General features: G+C 33.3%; 1 protein-coding gene across 2 annotated transcripts in view; it reads right to left on the reverse strand.

Moving 5' to 3' along the window:
• LOC113392058 (ribosomal protein S6 kinase alpha-5-like) overlaps nt 1-26,419 on the reverse strand; it is a 112,027-nt gene that overhangs the window by 42,916 nt on the left and 42,692 nt on the right. For both annotated transcript variants that reach the window (XM_026628290.2, XM_026628292.2), the window contains exons 3-6: nt 17,927-18,060; nt 16,790-16,874; nt 3,043-3,158; nt 2,186-2,374 (exon numbers count right to left, since the gene is read on the reverse strand). In XM_026628290.2, coding sequence (XP_026484075.2) covers nt 2,186-2,374; nt 3,043-3,158; nt 16,790-16,874; nt 17,927-18,060 — 524 coding nt within the window. The remainder of the gene's footprint in view (nt 1-2,185; nt 2,375-3,042; nt 3,159-16,789; nt 16,875-17,926; nt 18,061-26,419) is intronic.

Below are 26,419 nucleotides of genomic sequence, written 5' to 3' on the forward strand. Positions count from 1 at the left end.
GAATCAGTACATTATGTCGGCACGGGTTTGACCTTTGTTTAAGAACCCACGCAACCTGTCACTGGGGCCATATTTGCTCTTTCACATTTAAATAACTAGTAGACGTCCGCGACTTCGCTGCCATTTTAAGGGTTCGTCGTCAGGAATAAAAAGCAGCCTATGACCTCCCTTGGAGATCAAGCTTGCTTCGTATTAAATTTCATCAAATTCGGTTCAGTGTTTTGGTCGTGAACGAGTAACAGACAGACTAACAGACAGAGTTACTTTCCCAATTATAATGTCAGTATAGACGGTTGACTTATCAAAGAAATATTTAAATAGTTTTACTTGGTGGTAGTGCTTTATCCTGTCTTTGTCCTTTTTTTTTAAGCCCATCTGGGTAAGTACCTCCCACTCATCAGATATTCTACCGCCAAACAGCAGTACCCAGTATTGTTGTGTTCCGGTTTGAAGGGTGAGTGAGCCAGTGTAACGACAGGCACAAGGGACATATCTTAGTTCCCAATCTTGGTGGCGCTTTGGTTATGTAAGGAATGACTAATATTTCTAACAGCGCCATTGTCTATGGGCAGTGGTGACCACTTAGCATCAGGTGGCACATTTGCTCGTCCGTCTTCCTATACAATGACAAAAACGCTTCATTAAGACAATATAGTATCAATTCTCACAAATTTGACCTTTAAAATCAACTCACGGAATTTCCTTAAAGAAAAATAACTACCCCGAATACGAGATCGAACAATATTTTGTTGTGTTACAATTATAGCAACACGTAACCATTGCTGTGCAATCGTGTGATAAGTTTACAACTTTCTCGTTACATTCATTGCGTTCTACAGCTGAGCGTGAAAAACTGTCTGTTCAACCGACTCCGAGGATAAGTGATCTCTGCACAGCACCGCGCGACATAACACAAACTGTAACGTTAAATGTACTAACAATAATGTTTATATATTTTTGTTACAATTAATATCATTTTCAGCTCAACTTATCATTTGGAAATCTTATGTACATAGTTTAGCATATTTATTCTATCTTAGAAAGTTACTATTTACTACAAAACACTTTTCAATTTACAAATAATTATTTATTTTCATCGAGTATTCATACGAGAGGAACTAATACGAGCAAGTTAAGTTTAGAAAATAATTTAAACCGCCCAAATGAGAAATATATTATCAAAAAAGTATCTTCTTATGAAGGGTGATAGTGACACTAACCAAACTTGTGAATTTTAACCGATGATTGCGGGTTCAAACCCGTACAAGTGAAACTTACACTAAATTTCCATATGCTTAATTTTTGTTCATAATTCATATTATGTACTGCAGTGAAGGAAAACATCGTGTTAAAACCAGCGCGTGCCAATTCCAATAAAATCTGTACTACTAATACTGTAACTGTAATACTAACTCGTAGTAGAGCAGCGTGGGATTAACTCCAAAAACATTATTTTTAAAAGGACAGCAAGCCTCAGCCTAAAAGTGGGTCATTTACACGCTGTTACTCTACTTTACTTTTTTTTTAATTTGAATATCTCTTTGTTTCCACTACACTGTCAAAACCACGGTTTTACTTAATGGTAATTGGTCAACCGCTTATCAAAACACTTCCAATAATTATCTAATATTTGTAACTAAATAGGGCAAGCTAATATTTTTATTATCACCGGCATAGTTCTATTGTGCAGACAAAAAGATATCGATCGACTAATGGTGACACGTGTGAGGGAGGAACTGATCAGGAATATATATATAACAGGAAATTTGTATTTACAAAAATCAATCAAATTCGTCCGTTCGTATTTTATAAAGTAATACTCGTAACCTGCACAGTTCCGTCAACAACTGACTTACTAACGGAATTTTCGTTAAGCTCATTTATCGATTGAGCACGTAAGGGCCTCAACCACCCGTATATTATCGTAATAGCTGGTGGGATCTAAAGCAAAATTAAGAAAGTTAGTTCTTGCAACTTTTATAAATATAGACGAAAGGCAAGAAACTAACGAACGAAATAAATAAATGTCACAAAAATATAAAGCCTCGCCTCGTAGAAATGTCTCGTCTAATTTGGACAATTACAGCCTTATCACTAAGTAAACTCTTCGAAACAATCTGATGAGATAAATATAAGTCAGTATGTATCTTAAACATTCATTTTCTAATAATAAAATGTTACTCACGATATCATGACCCTGGCTACCGCTGCGTACGACTTCAGGCGCCATGTACTCGATGGTACCACAGAAGCTGTATGCTCTGCTTTCACCACCGCAGAATTCCTTCGAGAGGCCGAAATCTGTCAGCACTATGTGCCCTTCCGCATCCAGCAGTATGTTCTCCAGTTTGATGTCACGATAAATAATGCCGAGCTGGGGAAAGGGAAATTGATCGACTTCGATATATTCATTTAACGTTATATACATCTAAATGCTCTCAAAATCGAGGTAAGTATTTGACATACATCATATATTCTACCGCTAAGCAGCAATAAATACTTATTATTTTTGTGTTTCGGTTTGAAGGGTGAGCCAGTGTAATAGGCACAAGGGACATAAAATATTAGCTCCCAAGTTTGGCGGCACATTGGTGATATAAGGAATGGTTAATATTTCTTACAGCGCTCATGTCTGGCCTATTTGTCTTTTCGCCTACATATCATAAAAAAGTTGCTAGATTTTCATGTAAACGTCAATATGGTAGATGCACTTCATTGTAACATATCATTCATATTAAACATTCCTGTGAATATGTTATGTATACAAAATATGAAATGGCTTTAGGCGTATTTTATTTTTTAAAACTATTCGATTGACTGTCAATTATTCCTTTTTTGTATCAACAATTTTGTCGTATTTTATATTTCATTATATATTTCACAATCAAATGACTATATTTTGATATTAATAAACAAGTATGTAAAATTAGAAGAATGAGGTCCATATTTCACTCATCGCATTGAAACTCAAAGGCTACGACGAGAGACGGATGAACTGTCATAGATGAAATGAAAAGATGAATGTATGTTTCTGTAAATCACCTTATGTAACTGCTCGAGCGCCAGTATGATCTCTGCGATGTATATACGAACTTCGTTTTCGTGGAAATGTTCTCGTTGGTAGAGATGCGTGAACAGTTCCCCTCCGGCGACGTAGTCTGTTGACAAATGTTTCGATTAATACATTTATAGGAAAAATATGTAAACTATTATCATTATTTTGAATGAACCTATTGTTAAAAGCGAAAATGAGATTTTCTAAGTCCAATGTGTATGTCTATGGTATCTTAGTTCCTGAACGAGTGACAAAACTTTGATTTAGTTTTCTTTTGTTTGAAAGGAAACTTGAGATGGAGAATGTTCTTAGCTGAACAGATATTCTTAAATCATAGATGATCTTTTCAGCTGTGTGTCGAACATCAACTCCATATGTTCTATTAAGAAATATTAGCCCCATTTAATTTTCTGTAAACATTTTACAGGATAGTTATATCAGAATCATTGTTCAGTGTTGAAATATTCAACTAACTATTGGTTTCGATAACTTCCGGTGAGGGAAGTCCTCGATATCAGACCTACCATAATATTTATTTATATTTTAATATGCACTATTTATTGTATCACCGATATCAGAACGTTATATGTTATACTTTCGTGAGTGCTTCGTCATAATTTACGTCTGGATTTTTTTTTAATATTTCTTTACTGATATATATAATTCTTATACCAAAAGATGCAGCGTGTTTCCGAAGTTGTGATATATTATATTACATAAGCTGTCCTTCGCAGATTCCCCCACTTTAAATTTAGACTATCGACGTGACAAGCGTGAATTGCATATCATCGTTAAATATAAAATAAATATGCAAACATGCACAAAAGTAACTCACCAAATGTATTAAAAACTTCGATAATTCAAAATGCATAATTTAAGAAATTTATAGATAGCAACTGGACATCTTATAATAATACATTCAAGTTATTTGCATGTATTGTACTGAACTTCGTGTCTGCTTTCTCTATCAAAATCAAGTAATTGTTTTGAAAGGCTAAATAAACCCCTGCTAAAACGAAAGCCCCAAGTACGAACTCAAAGTAAATCACGATCAACATTTTTTTTTTAATTGCTTACACGCTGTTTTGAAAGAAAGGGATCGGAATGTAAACGGTTAACAAAAACATCTCATTTTGTTAAAAACTTTGTTATTCAAATGAAAAATAAATATTAATTTTTTCTATGATTGATCAGTGATAGTAAGGGATGAAATATTACTTGTATATCTTATAGTAATAATGTTTTTTAAATTCGTATATTCATAGATTACCCAATGGGTAGAAGGTGGCGCATCTTAATCGAAGTTTGCTAGTTCATACGCGGGCAAGCACCATGGAATTTCCATGTGCTCAATTTGAGTTTGTGTTTATAATTCATCTCATGCTTGGTGATGATGGAAAACATCGCGAGGAAACCGCACGTGCACGTATCTAACTTACAAACAACAAAAATCAGCCACATGTATATCCACCAATACGGTTTTAGCAGCGCGGTAGAATTAGCTCTAAAACTTTCGCATCGAAATGAGAGGAGGCTTTACCCTTGCTGGACTTTTACAAAATAAATGAACTTCTTGTCACGTTTATAATATTAGATAAATATTTAAATATAATCAATAGGTTATATGGTTATAAGATTATTATACGAAAATTATACTTAATAAATTATAATTTTATTGCTGACGGTACCTCACTTGATCGATTTTAAAGTACTCACAGTTGAGCATACTTGAACCATTTTCACGAGACATTTTTATACTGTATCAAACTTTGGTGCTATTATATATAAGCTAGTTCCGAAACTGTGGAAGGTGCCAGATGACGTGTGAGGAATTTAAATATTCAAAGTACTGTTGAAAAAACTAACGTATAATTTGAAGCATAGATTAGCAAATGTGTTTATGTAGAGGGCAGAACAAGCAAACTTCAGATTTTTTACAAGAGGATAATCTATAGAATGACATTATTATTATTTTTTAAAGAATTGTAGCAATTCCTCATTTTGAGAAATTAGTTATATTCCTATTTAATTTTCCCAGAAGCTTAAAGCTTGCGCTAGGAGTGGGAACGATAATAGCCCAAGACTTAGAACATTTTTCAAGATTATACGTGCGTGGTCTTTCCGAACATCGGTTTCCAAGGCGGCAAAGTTAGACGACACGAACTATATCACTGTATAGATCCAAGAGCCAACATCTTGCACAAACCTACAATCACTAGTATAGTACTAGTATCGACTCCATAATTGGTCTAATCGCAGATCTCGAGATCTATTCGATATCGAAAAAAGAAGGAGAAATTTGTAATAGCGATCCGGAGTCTGGAAGATGATAGTCCCCCCCCCCCCGTACGTTGAAAAGCTCGTAAAGATGTTGTTCTTATGCCTAAACTATTTATGGTCGTGCCGAATTTACCGTCCCAAGAGATTTTTTTATTTTTTTTTATTATAATTTAACAACATCTACGGGCTCACAGTTGCCCGTGCCTTTTTTACATTATACTTTAATACATTTTGGCATTTTATATTAATACTGAACATAGCAGATCATCGCTGGACTTCGAGCTAGTCGTGGACCACACTAACGTATATACTTTTTTTTATACATTATGGTTACAATAGGGAAAGTAAGTGTTATTAAGTAGTAGTATACATTTGGTCTCACATTTTAGTTTCACACAAATCGTCCCAACAGGTTATGGGAGTGAGGGTATGGGGCACATGTGTGTGTGTTTGGGTATATATCCTATACATTATAAATAATATATCCTGCGCATATAGCTGGCCGAAATCAGTCAAGATGACATCATCAGTAGTATTTACGAAACATTTTACAGCAAGGAACGAGTTAAGATCCATACAGTCTTATGCAATTAATAAGCAAATAACAAGTCTGGTTTTCTAAATAGACCCAAGTAAACCTCCCACTTCGTGCTCACTGAAGGTAATTGAGATTTTAATCAGATCATGAATTAGCTAGGAGATGCTGAACTGGTGTTGACCTAGATACAGCGACATCATAAAGAGTATAAAAAACTATGTATACGTTATACGTTTAAAAAGAACCTTTATATTCAGAATGTCTCTTCCATAATATTCAACTTTTCCGTCGTCCTTGAGCCTCTTATATTTACGCTTTGACGTACATTGAATGACAGATGAAGATCGTTTCTTTACGCGTATTTATTTACAAGATATTACTTGGAGGTAGAACTTTGTTCAAGCCCTTCTGGGTAGATAATACCCTCTCATAAAATATTCTAACGCAATACGCTAAACTTAGTATTGTTGAGTTCCGTGAAGGGTGTGTGAACCAGTCTAACTATAGGTTCAAGAGACAGTACATTTTTGTTTCCATGGTTTGTGGCACATTGGTGATTTCTTACGGCGTCGATATCAATGAGGGGAACACACACAATTAAGAGGCCCATTTGTCCTAACCTAATCAACTATAAAAAAAATACACGAATTCCTTTATTTGGAGTACATTTTGTTATGAAGTACTGTATTTTTACTACACCCAAACAAACCTCATGACTTAAATTAAAGCTTATTATTACGATCTTACAAATATTCAATGCCCATGAGTCTGTTTTTGTTAGTCAACCGAAACGTTCAACGGACTTTAATGAGGTTTGATATAGAAGTAAATTTAGTCTTGGACCTGGTGTACGTACGTTGTACGGTTATTATAAATTTACATAATTTTTAATTAAAAACGTTATGTAATGTTATATTTGAATTTACGCCAAGCAAAGCGGGTCACAAAGATAATTGGTAATAAAATGCAAATTAATAATTACATTTAGAAGTTACCTTGTCACTTTAGTTGGGAAATAGATTTTAAATTAATTCGTAAAGAAAAACAACATAATGAACTTATAATATATTGAAATCCGATTTAAAGCAACCGAAGTAAATTAATCAAATATATTAAGCAAACTAAAGGGCTTCAAATTTTTTTACAATTTTTCAAGTATAGGAAATTTAAGTAATAAATCATTCCAAACAATTGACATGACAATATGGATACATATAAAGTTCGGCTTCTAAACTAGGTTACAACTATTAACATAGAAGTCCATGCTCTTTGAAAATTAATAGGATTCGCCGAATACGATGACTTCGTAGAGAACTATTTTTCTCATTATTTATTAATGAAGATGACTTGTTATTCATAATTATGTTAAGAATTAATATAATTTTACAAAAAAAAAAAAACTAAAATATGTGCAGTATAAAAGGCGGTTTTGTTAAGTTGTGGCTCACTAGCGATTTCATCCAAACAACCATTCGGTTAGGACATTCTAATAATGTATACTTGAAACACATAGAAAAATTTGTATGAATTAGATAACCATATTATACTTAAATGTCGTCCTGACTGATTTCGGCAAGGGCGACCAGCCAGCTATGCAGGACACATTGTAGGACACATCCGATGCTACGGCAAATCCTACACGACCAGCAAGAGTTCAGGCGCAGAACCAACTTCTAGTTTCCATACTCGGGGCTGTTTCTATTTTTTTAAAAAACCAATAACTTTTATCGGCCCAACCTGGTTTTTTTTGGATCCAAGAGCTTAGGATCTGCGCCCTTATAACTTGATACTAAACCAGGCAGTCTATACTTAAATGTATATATATATATATATACATCAGATTAAATTAAACAATAGATATTACTAAATTACAATGAAAACACAGATACCAGTTAGTTATATGTAAAGCTACGCGTTACTTTCGTGTAAGCAACAGACAGACGTGGGAGGGATGTGTCCCTGACCTACACGCAAATTAATAATTTATTATCCCGAAAATGATTTATTCATCCATACCAACGATTCAAAATACGGACACAGACTAAACTATAAGAAACATAAATAACACGAACATTTGATAGCGAAATTAAGAAAAGAGATAAATAATGTGAATCTATTATGCTGGAACAAATTGAAGTAGACTAGAACCAAATTTATTCTGCCAAGTCCGAAACAAATGATCATTATTTTTGGTATATCTGAAAAAGTCATTCGAGGCACTAGTGACGTGGCGTGCATCATAGAAGTGCTACTTTAAAATTTACCTCTCCCTTTTTCGAAGTTATAATGGTCTACATTTTGAATCACCAACTTTTGAGGATTCCGGATTTAGATTCTGTATTTTCTGGATTCAGAATTATCTGTCTATTTGTATATATATATATTTCTTTTTAATAATGACATTAAATAATGAACAAATTTGATTTAATTTGAAAGTCATTACATACATAAATAATATAGTCTAATATTAATGACATCGGAACTGTAAGAAATATTAGCCACCCCTTACATCGCCAATGCGCCACTAACCTTAGGAATTAAGATTTTGTTGTGCCTTAGTGATGAACCGGAGGTGCATACCTAGACGGACTTGCATAAAGTCCTACTACCGTATAAACGTTGCCTTATATATATCAATGACCATAAGTTATCTATAGAGCTCTCGATAGGTCTAAACATGCCCAAAAAAAAAACCGGAGCAACAAATACGGAACCGTCCACTACACTGTATTTTCCTTGAGCGTAAGCGGGAGAGCACTAGCATTGTTTTATATAAATGTAATATCTAATAGAGTGCAGCACAATACCGCTAATATATCCGCACCATTATGATATTGTTCTATCGTTGGCCAACCGCTCCTGAAGTAGCGTGGACGTGGGATGAGAAACGAGCGATTTAATGCAATTGGGTACGAAATTTGATAACAAAAAAATATATGCTACATATTAAAATTACGTAAACCCAAGCTAAATTAAAGATTCAACAAAGGCGAGGACAACACTATGGAGATACTATTTTTGGAAAAGAAATCAGCAGACAAGGGAAACGAGTCTTAATCCATAAACATTGACGCAGTAAGAAATATCATTACCAACTAAATATACCATGTTGGTGCCAATACGTCACCAACATTGAAAAATAAAACATTAATGCTACATCCCTTTAAAATGAATCACGACAAAACTAAATAGTACTGTTTAACAGAATAATTCTAGAACTTTTTTAAACATTGTATCGTGATATTCATTTTGGCAATATTAATTAAAATCTTTGTTAAAAAACATCTAAACGCAAAGTCCATGTAGCCGATACGAGCAAGTACTGAAACTCATTCGATCCACGTGTATCACGCACCGGGTCATAAAGTCCATAACAGTATTAGAACCCGCTATTACCGTATGACTTGTTACACTTATTCTCACAGTGAACGCACGTGCAACATCTAACAATAGGTCCGCAACTGGCTGCAGAAATAAGCTGGTGGAGAGGTTTTTTTACTTTTCGTTTAGACCAACTAGATTTAGCCTTTGTCTTGATGATTGAATGTTCTCATGCTTGAACATAATGTTATATTGATTTATACATATTTATCTGATATCTGATATGGATATCAGATATATAAAGAGCTGGTGGTATAAATTATTTAAACATATTATTATATTTTAAAGCCGACAACTCTACGCGAAACTTAATTGAAGATGTCAGATTGAAAGTATCGCTGACTTTTGGTGTGCATAATTCATCTCTTGCTGGGGGGTGAACATCATCAACACACTAAAGCTCCTGATAGGAAAAAGATCCAAAATTCCTCGAAAGACAGCTTAACAGCATAATATTTACAATGCGTTGTTTTACATACTTTTTAATAATGATACACTTATTTAAGTAGTTACGAACCGATTTATTCAACACGTGGATTTTATCTATCTTATACCGTATAACAGGATGTAATCGGAGTACCAACGAGTTTCACACGTGCAAACGATATTCATAGTAAGGCTTTAATTATAAACTATTGATTTAAACTTCACTTTATAGATGAGACTTCCCTCTAAAATATAACCTAAAAGATTTTTTATTGTTTTACAATATTTTATTCGTGCTTTAGGCAATCTGTGTGATGGTGAGGATTTTGTAATTTATTTTTATCTAAATCCTTGACGATTTAGACTTGAAATTTTGATACTTCAGGATATACGACGACAATACCAGACACAGAAGGACACATTCTGCTACGCTATATATTAATTTGTTTAACACTTATATAGATCGTCTCATCATTACCAAAAACCTCTAGAAAATTAACATTAAATCGAAATTAAGGTTCAAGACAATTTAAAAATTCAATACATAAACATTACAAAGAACATTAAAAGCGCAAATCTCTCACTGCAATAGTCTTCTTAATGGTTCATAAATCATTAAAGTCTAACGAACATAAGTTCACTAGCAAACAATAGCCGAGCCGCGTGAAAGAAAAAGTGGCCGGCGTCCGGTAGGTCAAGGCGTCTGGTTTCGGTTACGTAACATCTCAATCGCGATGAAACACTGGATATAGAAGGCTTAAATAGGTTTACACTAATACGATGATTTTTTCATTATACATAATCAATTTTTCCGTAAGAAAAAGTATAACTCGAGGAATTATAACTCAGTCTACGTTAGTTTATATTAACTCCAACTTTTACATAATTGTTAGGGGCTGAACAGGTTTTGATTATCTTGCATATGGATGAAAAAAAAATTTCAACCAATATATACTACAATTCACGTAAATTATATGATTCTCATTGAAAACGGTTGAATCGAGTCCAAAATCTTAAGTAAGAGTACTGAATGATTATATTTCTCAGTGGGTCGAATACGACTCCATAGGCAGGCAGATAATTAACTATCCCTAATAAAGTCTTGAAAAACATCTTTAATTATGACAAAAAATATTAATTAAGACTTGAAGTCACATCTAATTTTGCATGACCGCAAAGTTCTAGACTAATAAACATTTTAAAGTATCAAAACATTATTGAGAATAAAATAACCTACGGCAATAGATCAAAATAAATTTCGCAAATTATACAAAGTAGATTTATTGAGGACATAAAATGATAAATGAAATCTACAAGATTTGACAGAAATAACAACTAAATGTATAGATTATACGTTATTACTCCTCGTGCTAAATTATACCTTATTCCTTTGAAATTACAATTTAAACTATGATGTCTATTGCACATCTTAAAGATTGGATGGATTTGTATGAAATATTGTAAACATAATGATACCGAATAAGTAAAAACTTTAATTTCTAATAAATAAAACGATAATGAAAAATTTTCTCTAGATGATAATTTGAATGAAAAATAAACTTTCGAATAGAGTTCAATAGAAATTGTCTCAGAAACACCCTTGTAAGAGTATATACCGATATATATATATATACATAAATGCAAAGATAAAACAGTTCAGTATCATTTTCTCCTCTGTCTGTCACAACACTTTATTTTTATTATTGTTATGTAGTTATTAAAGATCTTTAGTATAACCAATAACAAAAATCATGTTTCTTAAATATTCAGTAATTTCAACCATAGAGTGAAAACTCTTTAATAATAATAACGAATTATTCTGCTTGTTTTAATCAACGTGACGTAAAAATTTCAAAATCAAGTATACTTCAAGCGCGTGTGAATCGCGATTCGTGTATAATTGTTAATGCGTAAATATATTTTTAATAGACGCGTAGGTACTATTTTAATGATCTTGACCTGCATATTATTTTATTTTATTTATATGGAAATAACCAGGAGAATATCACAATTATATAAATCATTAAAGATTTAGCGTTTATTGCTACAATAATAATAAACAATGCATATTACTACCCTAGCTTACCTAGAAGCTATAAATCTCACGCATTTGTTTTGAACTAATGAAGATTTTACTTATTTAAAGAACTTTCTTAAAATTTGCTTAAAATTTTAAAGTACAATTATGAAAGAACAAATCGAGTCTCATATTCTTAAAAAACTTTATATATTTATGTTTAGTATATGATTTGACGGTGTAGGGATTTTTTTTTGCAACAGCAACTCAGAAAACGGTCTGTCTCTGTTGCCAAAATGAAATCAAAAATTAAATGAAAATTTGTTTGTGGGAGGTTATTACGCAGTCAGCGTCAATAGCGAAATATTTTACTAGCCGCCTAGCGATTTTAAAAAAATAGTAGCAGACATTCCTTAAAAAGGGGTAATGATAATAATATTAATCTTTGTTTTTATTTGGCGTCATTACACGATTAATGAGTTCATAGACAATAACGCACCTTTGGAGAAACGATCGCCTATTGCCCATTTTTACCAAATTGTAAATTCAAAAATAAATCAATTAAAAACTCGCGCAAAAGCTAAATCATTAGGGTTTCTTATTAATCTTTTTCTTTGACTATCAAAAATTACGTGTAATGGATTTTGATACATCGTGATAAATCCGAGAGTGTCTGATGTACATCTGCTTTGATGTGTCGGGGAAGCGTAGTGGATCCAAACATAATCGAACAGTTGATGAGGCCTTTGGCCAGCTGTTGCACGGGTATACATTACCAATGCTAGTGTTTCATAGTTTGCCTGTCCCTTAGCATTTGACACTTGAGGCCCTTATTTGTAAACAATACTCGAACAATCACGATCACATCCGGGTCGAAAGGTCACCTGTCGAAAATTGCAAATTACCCACGTTCGTGTCGCAATTAATTGGGTTTTTAATTAATCTTCCTTATACATTTTTGATATCTAGCAAAGTCTGAATCTTGTCTGGAACCATGACCGACGCGGAATAGATATGACTCAACAGACAGAGGTCAAATTAATTATTTTAATATTGTCTAGCCAGTTATGTCCTAGGATCAGCAAAAAAACATACGTTCACAAATTAAACTCAAAATAAATTTATATTACGGTTCCATTTTTAAGAGAACTATTTGGATGATTACTTTAAAGAGTTAAGTTTAAGAAAACATTTTAAATTTTCAAGAAGTCACAATCATATATACCACACACTCATCACGAGATTTCTGAAATTATAGATCCGATTGACTTTAAAGTTAGCATGGTAACTCCTTTCGTGGCGTGGACGCTCATTAATAAAGAATTTTTGAAAATTACACCTTTAAGGGGAGAAACGGGACAGTTAACTTTGATGTTTACCCGTAAGATGTCGGGACGGGCAATTAGTTTCATACCATAACAGGGTTTACGTAAAATTCAAATTCATTTATTACTATACCCTATCTGTTCGTTACCTTATCAAAAGCCTTGATCTTGGTGGTTCTCTTTGAAATAATCCTTTCTGCGAGTCATTGTTAGTATAGAAATTTTTAATTAAGAGTTTATTAGTTTTGGAATATCAAATACTATATATATATACGTATATACAATGGCTGGGTAAATGTCTACTGACATATGACACAGAACTTAATAGATTTGCTTTTGTTAAGTAAGTAGGATTAAAGTTTATTCGATAATTGAATAGCGTATATACATATTATATTAGTCGATCGTATTAACTTCCGAGAAACTTAACCGATTGTAATCGTACAAACAGACGATGTTTTGTCGGAATTGCTTTTAATTATTTGGTCCAACAGATGGCGGTATAGAGCAGTTATTTATAATTTATGGATCAAAGCGATTCCTAGTTATGAGTCAGAACGGTAGTGTCAAAAATATATATAAATATATTTATCTGGGAAACTATCTAATTATATATATACGTTTGAAATTAAAGAGTAGAAATAACGTAAGACGACGAAATCCTTTGTCCTCGTGGGACCAAAGTATCTTTCCCGTCTGTAATTACACAGACTAACAACGCAAGGATATGTTGTTGTATAGTAACATATAAATAAACTACAATAAGTATTTGAAATGGGATATTTACCATTGTCTTGTCACGATAATGTCGAAATATCGAGCTCCACCAAATAAAAATAAAAAACATAGTAAATATCCCGTTTCAAATACTTATATTACTAAAAATAAACATGTTAATTTAAAATCTTATATATATAAATGTACCACTGTTTCGTGGTTTTTTCGGAACATAACACACATGTTTTTTTTAAATGATGTGTACGAATAGATGCTTCAATAGATTAACGGTAGGTATTTTAGTCACCGAGCTATAAACATATAGATAGAGTCGGGAGTTCGATCATGAGCTTAGACAAAAGCAATTTGCAATCAAAAGTTATACAGAGGAGTATAACTGATTTCATGACGGTCTGACCTGCTGTTTAAAATAAGCGAACATTTCCAAACGATAACTTAAACATCTATACATATAATAGAATTGGAGTGTCTGTTTGTAATATTAAAATAACCCATACCAACTAAATGCATATGTATGTATACACGGTACATATACCAAAATAACATTTTTTACGATTTGTTTGTTCCTCTCTAATCGTTTTCTAATTTATTGTTTGCTAATCTCTGGAACATAGATTAGCTCTGGAACGGCTGAACCGATTTCGACGGAACTTTCACTGGCAGATAGCGGATGTAATAAGGAGTAACTTAGGCTACATTTATTTTAGAATTATATATAGAATAAAAATAAAATCACGGTACAATATCCAAATAACTTAAATTCAAACAACTCGCACGAAGTCGAGGGCACAGCTAGTATGTAATAAACGTGTACATACATTCAAAATCAAAATTAAGATAAGTCATGTCAATTCGTTTAGATTCTGCATAACGCAGTGTGCCAAGGTCGATCCTAGTGGGCCAGTGTTTTGCCACAGGTTGGTAAATCGCAAATGCTACGTTTTATACTAAAACACCGGTTTGCAACATTTCGGAGTTCCGTTCTTGAATTGAGGAAACTCAAATTTTATTCGGTTTTTATATTTTATACAATTAACGCGAAAAACATAACATATTCAAGTATTACTATTAACGATTTCAATTCATATATTTTTCAGTCAAAGAAATCAAAATATATCTACTTTATTTAAGAAGATTCTTACGATACACTTATGTTAACGTGATTTACAAGATAACATTTTTTTTTATTGTTATATACGTATCTCCACAGACATGTCTGTGCCTTTGGTGTATCTTTAATTTTTATATTTTTTATAAATATTGGACAACATCACATACATTACTCTGATCCCAATGTTAGTATCTAAAGCACTTGTATTATGGAAAATGAGATATAATGACGGTACCACAAACACCCAGACCCAAAACAACATAGAAAACTAATGTACATTTCTATATCGACTCGGCCGGGAATCGAACCGGGACCTCGGAGTGGCGTACCCATGAAAACCGGTGTATACACTACTCGACCACGGAGGTCGTCGAATTAATATAAATAATATTTTTGGGTGCTTGCATATTTCTATCACATTGACAGCATCACAATTTAAGACAAGATAACTTTAAAATAAATAACTCAATGTAGATTATATTGAGAACAATTGGAAATTACCTCAGAGGTTACATTATATCGCGAAGAATCGTCGAGAAGGAATTTCCCAAATAAAATACTACCCAATTAGAAACAATTACATTTCCGTGATGAATAGAAACCGACGAAACAAAACTCGAGGCTTTTATATTTACTATACTTATATATTTTATGAGCTTCTTTATTAATAGGCAAAGTTATAAGTAATACATTTATACAGAAGTTAGTATTGAACAAATTAGATATAAATACAATTATGAAATGATAACAAAACTAATTCCTTATATGACGGAAAACGTTGTAACTGACATTATTCAAAGTCCACTATCATCAAAGATCGATAAAGAGCCAAAGACTGCTTCGAAGATAACGAAAGTAGCGTTACGACACGAGTTCTGTCACACGGCAAGACTGATGACTTTGATGTTGTGGTTCGCACAATATCTGGCGAGCAAAACTTCGATATAATTTGCTCAGGTGACAAACAACCTAGGTAATATCATATCATATATTACCACATATGATTATATGATGATATAGAAAAAAAATATTAAAATAAAGAACGAAACTCACACTATGACGTCACATCTGACATCTAAACGCAATAAGCAACATTATAAACCCTCAGAAAATGGGTTGGTATCTGAGCGCCGACTCTAGCGACGAACGCTCTTACTGACCAAATCAAATAGCGCGCGCTTCCCCGGTCCCTTCCAATCACTCCCACAGACAGAAAGCGAGAAGGAAAGATGTTACAGTCCATCATTAATTCTATTACTCTGTATCAGATAAAGTACAGAGCAATACATTTTGGACAAATATACAAGGATTTAACGATAACTAGATGTCTTGTAGAAATTAACTACCTGTGTTTGTTACCGGTTCTTGTAACAAGAAGTGAACAAGTAGCAGCGTTTGATGGTTCAAAGGTATTTCTAAAGGCCCATATGAATAAAAATGTTGATTCCATTTGATTTGAGACGAGAAATACGTCAAATATGTTTATTATAGAGTGATATTATTTACATTGTTAGTTCAGTCGATAGTTTCAGTCAATCCCCGGGAATCTATGTCCTAAATAATTTGCCATTTGACTAAATATTAATGCATCCGATACATATTTCAATAATAATTTTCCTACAAAATTCAGACAAATTATGAGTTTGATAAAATATAATGATTAATAATTGTTACGACAATATAATATTTTTAGAAACTTGATTATAACATGCTAAAATTACAATAATAAGTTTGTTGTTTAATTTCTTGAGCATCAGATCGATTTGAAGCTTTGTATGCTTTGTACCGTCAATTCACGGAAAAATGTATGATTTGAGCCAAGAGCTAGAACTAGTGAACAAAGTTATAACAAATTTAAACAACAAAGCAAATTGACAAATTGATCAACTAAAATGAACGTAAAACAAAAATTACTCACCCAGAATGAGATGTAACTTGGCATCGGTTTGAAAGGCGTAGTGAAGTGTCACGAGGAACGGACACACCCTCACAGCTTCTAGGACCTAGAGATGAAAATAACCGATTTGTACTTGAGACGTTGACAGATAATGCGCCACAATAAAACACGAGAAAATAAAATAATAATGTTTATGCTTGGATTTGGTATATTTATCTTTTAGCCCACAGAACAAATTTTGTCAAAAATGCGTCATATCCAGACTTATCCAGAATTAAAGGCTTAGGTTATTTACTTTCTAATATATTGTATGATCACCCTTTTTGGCTGATTTTGAATAAGCGTCCAGACCGTACATGAATATTTTAAAATAATCAACATAAAACTAATCATGAGATTATAAAATTTAATATAAATCTACCTATTAGCACAAGTATCACATAAGTACGATTTTCAAGTTGAACATAAAACAAAATAAATATCTTTACATACATGGCATATAATATAACTGTCAAAATATGTATTTCTTTATTACGTGCTGGACCTTACGTCATTACTAATCATAAAGAAATGGCAATTGACTTTATATTATATGAAGAGTTTTAGGAGAAGAGGATAAGGAATGTAGTATTGAAAGACTAGTCACCAAGACCAAATAGAGATTGGATAGTTATGCGTGTTGCAATATACAAGAAGTATATTGCAACACGCATACTTACTATACTTGGTGGAAGAATATACTTGGTGGTAGGGCTTTGTGCAAGCCCGTCTGGGTAGGTACCACCCACTCATCAGATATTCTACCGCCAAACAACAGTACTAATTATTGTTGTGTTCCGGTTAGAAGGGTGAGTGAGCCAGTGTAATCACAGGCACAAGGGACATAACATCTTAGTTCCCAAGGTTGGTGGCGCATAGGTGATGTAAGGAATGGTTAATATTTCTTACAGCGCCTTTGTCTATGGGCCGTGGTGACCACTTACCATCAGGTGGCCCATATGCTCGTCCGCCAATCAATGCTATAAAAAAAAAAAAGGAATTAACAGAATATTACTAGATATAGAGATGAATAGAAGTAAATAATGTAATTCAACGACCATAAATAAATTGGGAGTTTTCGTATTAATCAGGAATAGTGATAAACATCAAATAGCTAACCTGTCTCTCTGTCCGTGTGTGTTCCGCAGTCTTTAGTTTCTGTACAATAGAAGCCTTCTTGAGCACCTTCATAGCGTATAGCTTCCCTTCGTCGACGCCACATCTTTTTCTAACTAGAAACACTTTGCCGTAAGCTGGAACAAGGAGGAAATATATTAGACAATTAGTACATTTCACCGCTAGTAATGTAGGACAAGGATCACCTCTGCCATTGGTATAACATTTTATTGTAATATAAATTTTTAGTTCATCGTATTTTGTTATTTGTAATGTTTGTCGAAACATACCTATTATCTCTTTGATTAAGGCATATATTTTTGGTTACAACGGGCGTTATTCAAGGAAATTAAGTCGGCCTTTCCGATTTCTGAACGCAAATTTATAAATAAGTAGACATTGGCATTGTGTACATGGCCGACAGCGTCAGATTAAAGCAACCCTGAGATTTAAACTGTTTACTGTTGCTCGGTTACCCTTTATGATGCAACGTATACACAACAGTATATAAATGTACGACACGCTTTCAATATGGCTTCAACAGTCGGCCATAGAAGATTAGCTTACAAATCTAATGAAGAACATCTGGACGTTTAGTTTGCTGTTAGTAACATATAAACGAACTATAAAATTTCGATTTTATTTTCTATACGACTTAACGACTTTATCGATTTCATTCGTCTATTTTTTAGGTTTTATAATATTTTGTAGAAAGTTCCAACGGAAAGAAAAATGTGCAAAATTTTGGGATTTTTAGAAAATCTCATATAACTATATAACTATGGGTTCGATGGACTTGAAATTAAACATAGTTTTCTTTATGTTTTCTTCTCTACCTGTAACGCAGTATGCTATTTGTAATGAAGCTATGTATATATAATTTTAATATATAGGTAAGATGCACACTAATGACCATTGACACTGTCGAATTACCAAATTAGTAAATAACCAAATTATCACAGGGACACTTAAAACGAACGAGTTTTGAGAAAACGAGACGCTCACTAGTAATTAGTGAATCATTGAGCAGCTGTTACAACAAGTAACCGGATACGTCCGGTTAGAACCGGCACCGGTTAGGTGACAATTGTTTTTTTTTTTTGAGATGGACCGACTGTCTACCTGGAGTTAAAACTTTTGAATACTTCATTACGTATAATAATAGTTAAATAAAGCATTTGATGTTAGTTCATACTTTTTAACTTTTGCTCATTGTATATTTATTCACAACATTATATCTTACTAGTTATTTTAGGTATAAAATTAAAAGTAGCCAGTGTCTTTTCTTAATATTCAAGTTGGCTTCGTTCCAAATTTGATCATATTCGGTTTATGGTATAGCCGGGATCGCTTTTTTTATATAAGTAAGTGGACGAGCAAATGGACCACCTAATGGTAAGTCACCACCGTCCATAGACAAGAGCGCAGTAAGAAATGTGAACCACTCCTCACATCGCCAATGCGCCACCAAACTAGGGAACTCCGATGATATGTCCCATGTGCCTGTAGTTACTTACAATAGCGTAACAGACAGTTACTGCCGCATTTATAATATTAGTATAGATTTGTTATTATTATTAACTTCCGACGCGTGTGAGATCCGCTAAGTGATAAGTCAAAGTATTAAGCACTTTCTAAGTACTAAATATCATCCGAAGCTCATCTATTCAGCCGTTTTTAAGGCATTGCGTAAGAAACATATTAATATATACATTTAAAATAGTTTTACATAAGTACGTATGTACATTATTTAACGCAATCAAAGAGGGGTTACTATATAACTAGGGTTAAAATATAAAACCTAACAATCAATATTGCTTTTTAAAAATATTCACAACTTAAGAACGTGTGTCTGTGTGCGTATTTGAAGCTCGCGTGTGCGAGCGCGATGAGTGTTTGGTGTAAGATTATATAATTCGTTAACACCCATATTTTTCGATAGAGGTATATTTTTGTTTAATGTCATAAAGTCAAGATGTCGATATAATTTGTAATAATTTTACACATAAAACTTAAATTAAAAACAAAAAAACACGAGACCGTGATTAAATATTTCAAGTACGTTGATCTTGAACGTCAATAACAGAACACGACCAGTTCGCTGTTCGACCTAGCTGGTGAATGCATCCTAGGCCGGTCGTTGAACTACATTCAGAAAATAAAAATGCCAAAAATATTTTCATCTCGTGTGTTGGCGAGCTTACTTTCAAGATTTCCGTTAGTCTTGATAGTTATTAAGCGGTTTTATTTAATTAAATATTGAGGCTCAGAGAATAAACCACCTAATTGTAATTTATCACTATTGCCAATTAATATTGACTCCGTAAGATATTTTAATAATTTTCAATCTTGGGACCGGGCCTCTAGTTACACTGCCTCACTCACCATTCAAACCAGAACACAACAATACTAAATATTGCCGCTTGGCGGTACAATATATAATGAGTGGAGTAGCTACTCAGTTAATGACAAGCACAAATGCATAACATCTTAGTTGAATTAACCATAGAATTCACGGTGAATGGTTTATATTTTTGACAGAGACCGAGTATATGAGAGTCAACTAGCTCGACTTCATTCCCATATAAAAAAAAATCAATCATAATTCCATTCACAATCCAGATCAAATTCCATTCCGGATCGACTAAAATTTAACCCTCTTTAAAATGTATTTTTTTATATATACAATATACTAGAGTTCTATGTTACACTTCGAATATGTTACAGGCGTTCTACAGAAACATATTAAAACACTTCATACTAAAAAGGAGACACTACGTTATTTGAACTATATTCTATTTCAATACATTTGCAAACGAGTAATTAGAATATTCGATGAATTCTTTGTCTGTGATATTTCCCTTTGGAATTTAAAGTGATTTCGTTTCCGCGATACGAATAAACTAACAATACGTCTCATAATATTCCGACTGCCCTGAGACTAGCCTAGGACAGAGTGGTGTGGAGGAAGCTAGTCGACATCGGTGAAGGCATTTCAGGACAAGCACGACCTTCAGTAATGAAGCACACGAAGAAGAAGAAATCTCCTAATTATCTATCTCCTATGTTATATATCTTAGAGTATATACTTGCTTGTTTACCCATGAAGGGCATTTAACACGATAACGCCAAGTAGCTAGGCGATAGATTTCATGCAAGAACACAGTACTACATTAATTTATATCTAGGTGATAATATAATATATTACAAATTTACACGCGATTGCCGACGTGTCCATGTCTGGTTTAATTTATATCCGAACCTACATTATTTCAAACTCTAGGGGATTACTAGCAAACTTCTATATAAATATAAGTCTAAATGGCCCAATGGTACAAACACGTTTATCTTAACTTATAATTGCGGGTTCAAATACGTACTAGTACAACCGTATCACATGTTTTGCAGAAATGGAAAGCATCGCGAAACCTGTATGTTACGAATGAAATCAAACCTACATGTGTATCCACCAATCAAGCAAACAGCGTGGTGAAATAAACTCAAAACCATCTCAAGAGTAGATGATTCACCAATCAACTTGATGGTCCAAAATAATTGCATTATCATTAAAATTACGTATATTTGTTAAATTTAAAATCAGTACGACAACTATTGTACAATTAGAAGTAGGTTAAATAGATTTGTTTACATACATACTAATTTAATTAAACGAAAATGAAGCTAATGTGCCTTACATAAAACAAAGTCTAAATTAACCCTATTGTTACCAGTTCTCACGTAAACCGGTGAATAGATTTAGATGAAATTTGGTACGGCGATAGTTTCGAGTACCGCATACCGCTATTTTTATTTATTCAACCTCGAAGGGTACAATACGGGTTGACGGTTTGTGTGCTGTGGGTAGTTTAACAAATTTCGCTCGGGCAAAGCCGAAGGTACAGCTAGTATATCATAAATACCAATCTGTCACATTCTTATCACGTACGTCCCGAAAATTAATTATATTCCTTTTTACAATAGCATGTGATCAATTTCCCATTGCAATAATTACATAAATAATTTAAACATTGCATAATGCTGTGTACATTTCAATTTTTTTAAATCAACCAAATATATATATCTGTTTCACGTATCAAGTACATATAACAAAGTATCTTCCAAATTCATCAGTTTAATTACAATATATGTTATAAAAAATTGACGATCAATTTCGATGTTTAAATAAATACATAATTACATTAAATCAAAATTAAATATAATAATATTTTAACTAAGCATACTCTTAGAAACTGAGTCATCTTTTTAGGTTACAAAGCGCACAGCTGGGCAAAGACCTTCACTCGTGTTAAGAAGAAATGTTGGAACATATTCCGTCTGCTCTTGTACGACTTCATGGATATCTAAATTTGGCGGAATTTCAACCGATACGTAAGTATCTCCACGATCTTTTGTTGCATCGCCGTACCGTACGAGATGAATTATAAACTAAAATTAAGCTCACTGTTTAAACCGCAATCCTAAGTAAAGATCCACGTGCGGGACAGACATTGTACTGCGTCATATCGGTTTATAAATAAATAACTAGCAGAACCCGCGGCTTTAAATGCATGAAATTTTTAAACTTTAACGGCCCCCCCATTTTACCTCGCATACAAACATCCAATCCTACTTTCACACCCCTATGAGTGATTTCATCGATAAAAAGTAACATATGACCTTTCCCAGGACACAACCTATCTCCATAACAAATTTCATCGAAATCTGATCAGCAGTTTAAGCGTGACGAGGTAACAGACAGAGTATCTATTACTTTTGCATTTATAATATCAGTAACGATGTAGAACAATTAAATAAACGAAAGCCGATATAACTATTTACTTGGTGGTAGGGCTTTGTGCAAGCCCGTCTGGGTACCGCTCACTCATCAGATATTCTACCGTTAAGCAGAAGTACTCAGTATTGTTGTGTTCCAGTTTGAAGGGTGAGTCAATGTAACTACAGGCACAAGGGACATAACATATTAGTTCCCGAGACTGGTGGCGCATTGGTGATGTTAGGAATGGTTAATATTCCTTACAGCGCCATTGTCTATGGGCGGTGGTGACCACTTACCATTAGGGGGCACATTTGCTCGACCGCCTACCGATACCATAACATTAACAGACGTCGCATTGCAAATGCCACCGGCTTGCAAATTACCACAGAAAAAGACACGGGCGAAGGTCACGATACGATCCAGAATAACTCACGTTTCGAGAATTGCGCAGATACCTATTTTGTTTTCATATATTTCCTTCGTTCGGGGAAATTATGAAAAATATATTTTTAACAAAGATATTCTTTAATTACGTATTCTCTTTGATGTTTGAAACAAATGTTACGTTTAAGATACATAGAGTATATTTGAAATTTAGCGGTATGTTATATAAATAATGTTATATTACTGACAACCGAGCGAATAAAGACGCTGAGTGAATGAAGCGTTCTAATATTATTGTACATTTCTATATTACATATTAATATGTCATATAAGTTAGCCTAACAATGGTCCACAGCACATATTCATTGCCATCGTAAAAAAATTAAGCATTCCTTACGTCGCCAACGCTCCACTAACTTTGGGAACCAAGATGTCCCATGTGCCTGTAGTTACACTGGCATACCCTCCAAACCGGAACACAACAATACAAAGTATTGCTGCTTGACGGTATGATAAATTATGAGTGGGTGCCTAACAAAACGGACTTGCTTAAAGCCAAAACCAAGAGAAACAATTAAATTAAACACGCATTAAAACAGCGTATTACCGGAAGTCGGATTTAGTTATTTCACGAATGTGATACAATTGATTCCTTGCCGAGCAATACTGCTAATGTAATTTTAATTGTAATAAATAACTGTCGAAATGTAACCTACCAATGTCCACAAATGGAGCTTATTCCACCACGTCACTTTAAAGCGAGCTGGTAGATACAAATGTAGCATAATTTTAATCCGGAGAAAAATAATAAAAAATAAAACAAAATCTTATTCATTATTTTTTTGGTCGAGTTCGAACCCGGAATCATACGTTGTAACTTGTCAAACAACTAAGCCTTCCTCATACCCTTTTCGACAGCCACGAAATCTATTAAATCATAAAAAAACATCGCCGTGTAATTCATTACTTAGTACATACGATCATTTTCTAGAATTAAAGTACAAAGTCGCATTAGTAATCATTTCGTTTCACGTATTATGTTGATTACAAGACGAGTTTATTGAACTCGGGGAAAAGTCATCTATACCTTTAGTATTTACGATCCACAACGACCGTAAAGACATGTTACGTGTATAACGTTTATATATACGAATATTTTTGCGAAACTCCATTTTTCCAAATTAACAAAGCTTTACATATATATATACATCTAATATAATTAAATATATAGGTATGTTATCGGTAGCTTCGTATGTGAGTTCGTTCGCTTTAATATATTGTGTGAGTGTCGGTCTCAACAATTAAATATAAAAACTCACTTTTACATTTATAATTAACGCGGCTGCGACCGCGTTTTAGGAGTTAGTCATAATGTGTTAGGCGCCATCGTTAGGTTTCATCAATTTCGTTTCAGCAATTTATCCGTGAAGGATCATTTATATTAACAAGTGGGTCGCATGCTAAACTTCCCGCTTGTTCAACAGACTTTGACAAATATCGAAACCTATGACAACGTTTTTCTTTTATTTAATTTCATTGTAAACTGGCGACGTCTGTTCGCACGATTTAAATTTGGTTTTTTTTATACAGCCATAGCGCCGTTCGCTTACGTGGCCAGTAACTTATACCCGTTATCTAAAATTAATTCTTTATTAAATTATAACAATTTAATAAATTGCAATCAAGAATTCTCTTTATTTTCCTGCACGTCTAAGGCTGGAGCTCTTTGAAATGAGACCATAACCGATTCTTTATGTGCAGCTATCGTCCCATAATCACTGGGACAAAAAACGCCTTACGCTATTAATATATAAGATACGTTTGATTTGTACGACTGCCTCGTTGGTCTCCTCGTTTAAGGTCCCGGATACGAAAGTCGAGTTCAGACCTCGGATCGGGCCGATAAAAAATTATTTCGTTTTTCCATCTAAAATCTGTCAACACGGTTGAAAGAGTGACTATATGTAAAGCGTACATATGTAATTACATATTAAATGCATTACATATAAAATTTAAAAAGTTTTACCTAATTAAAAGTATTCGTATACAATTGATCAAAATCGTATCTTCAGACAGTACAGACAAGAAACACATTGCAATATTTAATTCGTCAATAACTTATTTCAATACAATCGTGTCACGTGACATATACTTATACGTATTATATATATATTTAAAAAAAAAACTGATAAAATGCTAATAGATCGGTTTCGGGTCGTTGACACATCGAAACAATAGCTAGTGGATTCATTGTTGAAAACCAAGCCCATTATATAGAGAAACTTTGTTAAAAATATAATCAATATATAAAAAAAAATAGTTCTAATTATTATACATACGCTAATGTGTACATGTGTATGTATATATTAAAATATTTGTCAATCTGTGAGTCAGTTTGCGTTAAAATATTTATTAAAAGTATTTTCATAAAATTTAACTGATAAGCTACTTAAAAACCGAAGAAATTTCACTGAAAAATACTCTTTATTTTTATTTTCCGTTTGGAAGAGTCGGGTGAGCCAAGTGTATAAACAATGTGTATTGTCGCATTGACAGTGGAACTAAAGGGGTAATATATAATTGTAAAACAATTTCCTATAAAATGTTTTTTAGTAAGTAAGAAAGTTTTAAAGAAAATAATTTTAAATATGGCAATATTATTTTGTCACAGAGAAAATAAAATATGCGAGTAGGTAACAATGCACCTCTCAAGGCCACTTTAAATACATTAACATATCAAAGCTACGTACTCGCTGCTTCAGTAAATATATACAAAGATGTTTAACTCCTGTGTTACCTTCGGACATGCCACATATATACACAAATATATATATCAACGGTTACATTGTTTTGTGCATCTCTAAACTCATATAAAAAATATATTTCTCAACTATGTTAACAGCCCTAACGCCAAACAGCAATACTTAGCATTGTTGAGTTCCAGTTTAAAGGGTGAGTGAGCCAGTGTAACTACAGGCACAAGGGACATAACATCTTAGTTCCAAAGGTTGGTGGCGCATTGGCGATGTAAGAAATGGTTAATTTTATTCTATGGACGGGGATAGCCCCTTCTACCTATATTATAAAATCAAAAATAATTAATTTACTTAAACTCAATATTCATAAGGTCGTATGTACGAACGACCGCGTACTCGTGTCCTTTCTCCAGTGTCACACTTTCAACAAGGCTTATTTAATTATTTATTTTAAAAATTTTATCATTTCTCTTTCTTGAGTCTGCAAAGCGTTTTCCTGGAGACGACAGTTTATATGCAAATATTTACTGAGTAAGTTTTGATATAAAAAATATATTATTAATATATTAATTAACCCTC

This window comes from Vanessa tameamea, chromosome 27 (genome assembly GCF_037043105.1).
Source record: "Vanessa tameamea isolate UH-Manoa-2023 chromosome 27, ilVanTame1 primary haplotype, whole genome shotgun sequence".
Taxonomy (NCBI): Eukaryota; Metazoa; Arthropoda; class Insecta; order Lepidoptera; family Nymphalidae; genus Vanessa; species Vanessa tameamea.